The sequence below is a fragment of the Nyctereutes procyonoides genome, unplaced genomic scaffold, assembly GCF_905146905.1.
Source record: "Nyctereutes procyonoides isolate TBG_1078 unplaced genomic scaffold, NYPRO_anot_genome, whole genome shotgun sequence".
Lineage (NCBI taxonomy): Eukaryota > Metazoa > Chordata > Mammalia > Carnivora > Canidae > Nyctereutes > Nyctereutes procyonoides.
In genome coordinates this window covers 10,109,925-10,117,632 of record NW_026575042.1, presented here as the reverse complement: position 1 = coordinate 10,117,632, position 7,708 = coordinate 10,109,925, and the positions used below count along the sequence as shown (strand labels likewise).

General features: G+C 41.0%; 1 protein-coding gene across 3 annotated transcripts in view; it reads right to left on the bottom strand.

Moving 5' to 3' along the window:
• Window positions 1–2,401: 2,401 nt before the first annotated feature.
• The window catches only part of MYRIP (myosin VIIA and Rab interacting protein), a 365,531-nt gene continuing 360,224 nt past the window's right edge, over window positions 2,402–7,708 (bottom strand). For all 3 annotated transcript variants that reach the window (XM_055321757.1, XM_055321756.1, XM_055321758.1), the window contains one exon: window positions 2,402–4,654. In XM_055321757.1, coding sequence (XP_055177732.1) covers window positions 4,622–4,654 — 33 coding nt within the window. In that variant the 3' untranslated portion in view covers window positions 2,402–4,621. The remainder of the gene's footprint in view (window positions 4,655–7,708) is intronic.

Genomic DNA, 7,708 nt, shown 5'->3' with positions numbered 1-7,708 from the left:
GCAGAACTCAGTGGTTTAAAAGAGGGATGGCTTATTCTTGCTAATACGTTTAAAGGTTGGTGGGGTGGCTCTGCTCCCCTCAGCTGGGCTCAGCTGAGCTTGGCCACAAGCTGCAGGTTGGTTGGGTCTGAGTCTGTATCTTGGACAAGTGCGCTGGCTGTGGTGTACGTACAGTGAATGGCAAAATGTAAGTGGACAAACCCAATTCCTTAAACATTTTTCAAGCCCTGTACGTAGCTCTTCTGCTAACATCTTAGTAACCAGGGAAAGTCATGTGGCCAAGTCCAAACGAAGGGCTGGAGAATGTTATGGTCTGTTTGTGTCCCCCGAGGTCCCCCTAATCCATATGTTGAAACCTAATCCTTCAGGTGATGGTATAAGGAGTTGGGGCTTTTGGGAGGTGATTAAGTTATGAGGGGTCCATCCTCACATTTGGGATCAGTGTGCTCTTAAAAGAGGCTACAGAGAGATCCCTCACCTGTTTCCACCTTGGGAGGGCACAGTGAGAAGTCGGCAGTCTGCCAATAGCTTCCAGCAGCACCTGGCCATATTGGTACCTTGGTCTTGGATTTCTAGCCTCCAGAGCTGTGAGAAATAAATTTCTGTTGTTTATAAACTTCTCAGTCTCTGGAGTTCTGTCATAGCAACCCAAATGGACTAAGAGGAGTATGTTCCCCCAGTAAGTCACATGGCTAAGCCCGATGTCAAGGGTAGTGCACTCCTCTCAGAGTTAGAGTGTAAAGGAGCATATATTTGTAGAACAATGATCTTTTCTACTAACAGTAGGAAAATTGAGGCACAGAATTTTCCCTAAGTCATGGTGCTGATATTTGAATGACTTTCTAGTCCTAAGAGAAAAATTACCTATAATATACTATATATACCATATATCCATACATATATGTACTGTATATACCTATAGTATACAGTAGTACCTATAGTACTCCAGGATTCTGCTGAGTTTCCTTATGGGTTATTTCATTTAATCTTCTAACAACATTAGGAAAACTTTTGTAACCCATTTCACATACAAGGCAATAGCCGCAGAGCTAGTAAATGGAAAGTCTAAGAGTGGAACCTAGGTTTTTCTAGCAGCCTTCAAGTGCTTTGAATATTAGGTCACATTATTATTTACTTATTTTTTTTGTCATGGCAAATCAAGCACTTATTTCTTAGGGGAAAATATTGTTGCTACACTGTTCCTTTTTACCCTAGATGAAAGAAGAGCTGTAAAATTTCAACATATGAGTGAGTATAGACATCCATCACTTTTGATATTCAAATTGTTGGCTCAAATGGATTCTCTTCAATATTCAGAGGCAGATTGGTTGCTCAACATAAGATGTGGGGGCTTCTGGGTTAGAGAGGTGGAATGTTCCTGCCCCTTGAGTGTGACTGGACTCTCTTTACTGTCTAGCATGTCCTGCTATTCTGTAGGGGTGGGGCCACGGGGAAGAAGGATGGAGAAATCAGGAATTCCAGCCCAGAGATGCTGCCTCTGAAGAGGACCTCAGATGGGTCTACTGACATTATTCTCTTGCCACCTGAAATGCCCTGTCGACCTAAAGGTTAGCTTGTTTGCTATTAATGCTTTGCAAACACTGTCATGCCAGGCACATGAATAGTAGTGTAAGAAATGTAGACTGAGTACTGGGGGTGACTGGGTGAATCTCATAAATTTGTCTTAACAGGTGATTCTGATGTCCACTTCAGTTTGAGTACCACTGTGTGGTAGGCCACCAGGCAGCGAAGGCCCATGGCTTCTATTAGTATTACTATTCACTCATTCATTTCAGGTTGAAGGAGGGTTCCTATTCCTTCTTGGGGATGGCAAGGGCCAGTGTCAGCGTAGCCCCGCCTCAGAGATGCAACAGTTGCCACTGAGCCTAGGAAAGACTCTGGGAAAGTCATGGTCCTACTTCCTGTGTAGCTACATAGTTCCCACAGAGACTGGCAGGGGCCTCTCTGTTCATGTCTTACTTCCAGGGTCTAAGGTCCTCAGTCTTGGCACTGTTGACATTTTGCATTAGATAATTCTTGGTTGCAGGTGGTTATGCATCGTAGGATGTTTAGCAGCATTCCCGGCCAATATCCGCTGTATGCCATTAGCAACCCTCGCCAAGTTATGACAGTCAAAGAGGTCTTGTGAGGGATAAATTCATGGTGTCCCCTTCCTGCCCCCCTGCTTTGAGAACTGCTGGTCTTATACTGGAAAATTCTGCCCCAGGACAATGAGCAATGGAGAAGCAAGTGGTATTACTGGAAGGAACAGGGGTGCGGCGCAACAGTAGCTTTGAATGTCGGCCCCTCCAATGACAGACCATTGATTTCTTTCTCTATCTGCTCTGCATTTCCAGTCTACCCCACCCCAAAAAAACCACACACTCACACACATTATTTTCATAAATGACTTTTACTTCTTTATCATTTCTCTTTACAGTAATTCTTGGCAATGTGCAGATAACATGAAGGCAAGCATAACTTTCAGAAGTCATCAAAGATATGGTCCTATTGTCCTCATTTTCTTAAACCATTAAAATATTTTCATTTATAAAAATTAATCTAAATATAAATATTGACACTGAAGATCAAAATCACTTGATGACAAAATAATTCTTCTGAAACTATAACATATGCTTATGGTTTTTAATAGTAAATTAAATCTTTGCACTTATTTGGCACAAGGAAACCTTTATAAAATTTCAAATGCCATAGAGCAGGCTTCTTCTTCTTCTTTTTTTTTTTTTTTTGCAAGGCTTACACAGTACACATTTTTGTCAAAGGAAACTGAATATTTTAACACTGTAACACAACAATAGTTGCTTTTCATGCCTCTTAAAGAAAACATTCTGTTTGGAACTCAGATCTTTTTTTGTTGTGTTTTTAAAATTTGTATTTGTCTGCTTTGAGTCACACCAACAGAACAAAAAGCCAAAGACTGACTTTATTTCAAAGGAGTCATTTCTGTTGGATAACACATACACAGCGTCAGCAGGGAGTATCACTGGAAGATAGGTAGACCCCCATCAGGAAGGGATCATAACACACATCTCAGCAGCAAATCAGGTCTGGGAATGTGCATAGCAGCAAAAGAATATAGAAGTTGAAACAAACAGTGAGGCTTTTGTGAAGCATTCCGATTATACTTAACTTCAAGGTGTGACTTTAGCAAACTAATCTCTCTGGCCCTCTTAGTTTCCAAATCTGAAAAATGGGGATACCTACTGAAGAGGGTTGCTCTAAGGATTAAAATGAGAAGAAATTACCTCCCTGAAAGCAGTCATTTAATACATTTTGATCGAACTATCCCCTTGACTCTCATTTCCTCTCTTCCTTAGATTCAGAATGTATCAGGGACAGATTTAATTCATTGAGTGAAGTTCCATTCCATTTGCTTTTATACACACACTCTACATAGTCATGCATTCAAGGCCACAAATGTGGAGCTCGTGTCGGCTCTTGTGTCCATTAAATTCAGTTTATCCTTGCTTTTTTCATGCCTGTAAGTTTTTCAAGGCGATTCTTTAACCATTGTTATCTTTAAGGTCATTCTACTGTTTTGCTGAATATTTATTGGGAAATAAATTTTGGAGGACAACATTTTTTCAACGTGGTTATTGTCTGCAAGAATCCATTTACCTAAATAAACCCCATTAGATGCGGTCATTGCTAAACTGCATGTGGATTCTGGACAGTGCCCTAAGTTAAGCCAATGGTGGGCTTTCTCAAGCTCCTTTCCCCTTCAGAGCGGGGAAACTGCCAATAGGTTCAGTAAAGAATCCTGAATTCTCAATGAGACCATATTTCTGATAGACCTGGACATGGCATGGGTGAGTCAGAGCTTTCCATTTCGTGGCTTGTGATGGCAAAGTGATGGGAATGACTGGTTGTAGGGGGTGGGTGGGTAGGAGCTTCCCAGGAAGGCAGTGGCTGAAGGGAGACCTGCATCCTTGCTGGGTGTGTGCTCCCCAAATAGGACAGTCCCGATGTTCACTACAGGGGGCATTTGTACTTTTTACCATAGTACCTGTGGGACAAAGATGCTTGTGAGAGATTAGTAAGAACTGATGTTGAATTAAATGATAATACCCATCTCTTCCTTCCGTCCCCCCCCCCCCAGTAGTTTTCCTTTGGACAGATAACTCTTCACATGTACTTCTAGTTGAATCAGAGGGATAAAAGAAAGAAAGAAAGAAAGAAAGAAAGAAAGAAAGAAAGAAAGAAAGAAAGAAAGAAAGGAAAAGAAAGAAAGAAAGAAAGAAAGAAAGAAAGAAAGAAAGAAAGAAAGAAAAAAGATCTTAAAGACAAGAGACAGTAGCAAAGCGAACAGGGAAAAGATGCATCTTTTGAACACGGAGCTCTACTGTTGGAAGCCAGCCTCTCGGTTTTCTGTCTTGGATTCCCCTGGGAGCCTAAGGCAGAGAGTGGACAAACCACAGTGCACAAGTCCGGGACTGCTTTCTGGGTGAGGTATCAGGGCAGCCCTGTGCAGTGGTGCACCATGGCCTCCCCAGGCCCTCTCCTCAGGTGGAAATCCGTACAGTATTCGATGGCTGTTGGGTCAAGGCACTGTCGTGTACGGCCAGAGGCAGTGGGTCAGTGGCAGTGGAGTTCCATGGCACTAATACATCACAGCAGACTCTAGAGTGGGCTCCTGTGGGGAGACAAGGAGTGCACTGTCATCAGCCACCTGACAAAGGCAGGAAGAGGGGATCAAAAATATCTACTGCCTTTTTTTTTTTTTTTTTTTTTTTTAGAGAGAGAGAGAGGGAGAGGGCACATTTGCAAGGGGAGGGAGGGACAGAGGGAGAAAATTCTAAGTGGGATGCCACACTGCTGCATCTCTCGACCCAAATATCATGACCTGAGCCAAAATCAAGAGTTAGATACTTAATTGACTGAGCCACCCAGGTGCCCAAATTTTACTAAATTTTAAAATTTCAGTAAGTTTTTAGTAATTTCTGATTTAAATAAGATTTTATTAGAATTCAGACATTAAAATTAATTAGCATAGATTTACATGACATTGTATGTAAATATATATAAGTATATATATGTGTGTATACATATATATATACATATTTTAAGATTTTAAGTAATCTCTGCACCCAATGTGGGGCTTGAACCCACAACCCTGAAATCAAGAGTAGCATGCTCTACTGATTGAGCCAAGCAGCTGCCCTGTATTGTTTGTTTATTTTTTTTTTTTAATTTTTTTTTATTTACTTATGATAGTCACAGAGAGAGAGAGAGAGAGGCAGGGACACAGGCAGAGGGAGAAGCAGGCTCCATGCACCGGGAGCCTGACTTGGGATTCGATCCCGGATCTCCAGGATCGCGCCCTGGGTCAAAGGCAGGCGCCAAACCGCTGCGCCACCCAGGGATCCCTGTTTTTTTACATTTGTTTTTATTTAAGTTCGATTTGCCAACATTTAGCATAACACCCAGTGCTCATCCCATCAAGTGCCCCTCTCAGTGCCTGTCACCCAGTCACCCCAACCCCCCACCCACCTCCCTTTCTACCACCCCTTGTTTGTTTCCCAGAGTTAGGTGTCTCTCATGTTCTGTCTCCCTCCCTGATATTTCCCACTCATTTTCTCTCCTTTCCATTATAATCCCTTTCACTATTTCTTACATTCCCCGTATGAGTGAAACCATATGATGATTGTCCTTCTCTGATTGACTTACTTCACTCAGCATAATACCCTCCAGTTCCATCCACGTCGAAGCAAATGGTGGGCATTTGTCTCTTCTGATGCCTGAGTAATATTCCATTGTATACATAGACCACATCTTCTTTATCCATTCATCTTTTGATGGACACCGAGGCTCCTTCCAGTTTGGCTACTGTGGACATTGCTGCTATAAACATTGGGGTGCAGGTGTCCTGCCATTTCACTGCATCTGTATATTTGGGGTAAATCCCCAGCAGTGCAATTGCTGGGTCGTAAGGAAGTTCTATTTTTAACTCTCTGAGGAACCTCCACACAGTTTTCCAGAGTGACTGCACCAGTTTACATTCCCACCAACAGTGCAAAAGGGTTGCCCTTTCTCCACATCCTCTCCAACATTTGTTGTTTCCTGTCTTGTTAATTTTCCCCATTCTCACTGGTGTGAGGTGGTATCTCATTGTGGTTTTGATTTGATGCGGAGCATTTTCTCATGTGCTTGTTGGCCATGTTTATGTCTTCTTTGGTGAAATTTCTTTTCATGTCTTCTGCCCATTTCATGATTGGATTTTTTTGTTTCTTGGCTGTTGATTTTGATAAGTTCTTTATAGATCTTGGATACTAGCCCTTTATCTGATAGGTCATTTGCAAATATCTTCTCCCATTCTGTAGGTTGTCTTTTAGTTTTGTTGACTGTTTCTTTTGCTGTGCAGAAGCTTTTATCTTGATTAAGTCCCAATAATTCATTTTTTGCTTTTGTTTCCCTTGCCTTTATAGATGTATCTTGCAAGAAGTTACTGTGGCCGAGTTCAGAAAGGGTATTGCCTGTGTTCTCCTCTAGGATTTTGATGGATTCTTGTCTCACATTTAGATCTTTCCTCCATTTTGAGTTTATCTTTGTGTATGGTGTAAGAGAATGGTCTAGTTTCATTCTTCTGCATGTGGATATCCAATTTCCCAGCACCATTTATTGAAGAGACTTGTTTTTTTCCAGTGGATAGTCTTTCCTGCTTTGTCAAATATTAGTTGACCATAGAGTTGAGGGCCCATTTCTGGGTTCTCTGTTCTGTTCCACTGATCTATGTGTCTGTTTTTGTGCCAGTACCACACTGTCTTGATGATTATAGCTTTGTAGTACAACCTGAAATCTGGCATTGTGATGCCCCTGGCATTGGTCTTCTTTTTCAATATTTCTCTGGCTATTCGGGGTCTTTTCTGATTCCATACAAATCTTAAGATTATTTGTTCCAACTCTATGAAGAAAGTTCATGGTATTTTGATAGAGATTGCATTGAACCTATAAATTGCCCTGGGTAGCATTGACATTTTTACAATATTTATTCTTCCAATCCATGAGCACAGAATGTTTTTCCATCTCGTGTCTTCCTCAATTTCTTTCAGAAGTGTTCTGTAGTACATTGCATACTTAAATAAAAAATTTACATCTCTGTTAAAATCTCTTATTTTTATTTATTTTCTTCTTGACTTGGCTTACAAAACATTTTCTGTTTTATATTTTTCCAAAGAATAAGTTCTTGGATTTATGATCATTTCTGCAGTTTTCTGATTTGAACTAATTGGTTTCTGTCTTGATCTTTGATGTATGGAATGCAACGTCTAGTTCAATTTTTTTTGCTTTTTCCTTTTTTAATAATGAAGAAAATATTTAATACTATGAATGTGACTTAGTGTATTTTTATATGTATTTCGATATATGTAATTTTTTAAAAGATTTTATTTATTTATTCATGAGGGACGTAGAGAGAGACAGACATAGGCAGAGGGAGAAGCAGGCTCCCTGATGGGAGCCTGATGCAGGACTTGATCTCGGAGCCCCGGGATCATGACCTGAGCAGAAGGCAGATACTCAACTGCTGAGCTACCCAGGTGCCCGGATACATGTGTTGTTTTCATTTTCTAAGTGCTCTGTGGATTTGCTTTGCTCTTTAGTTCAGTAGCTACTTGGAAATGTGTGTGTGTGTGTGTGTGTGTATGATTGTGTATGTGGGTGCACGTGCTTTCTAATTTCCAAGTAGAAT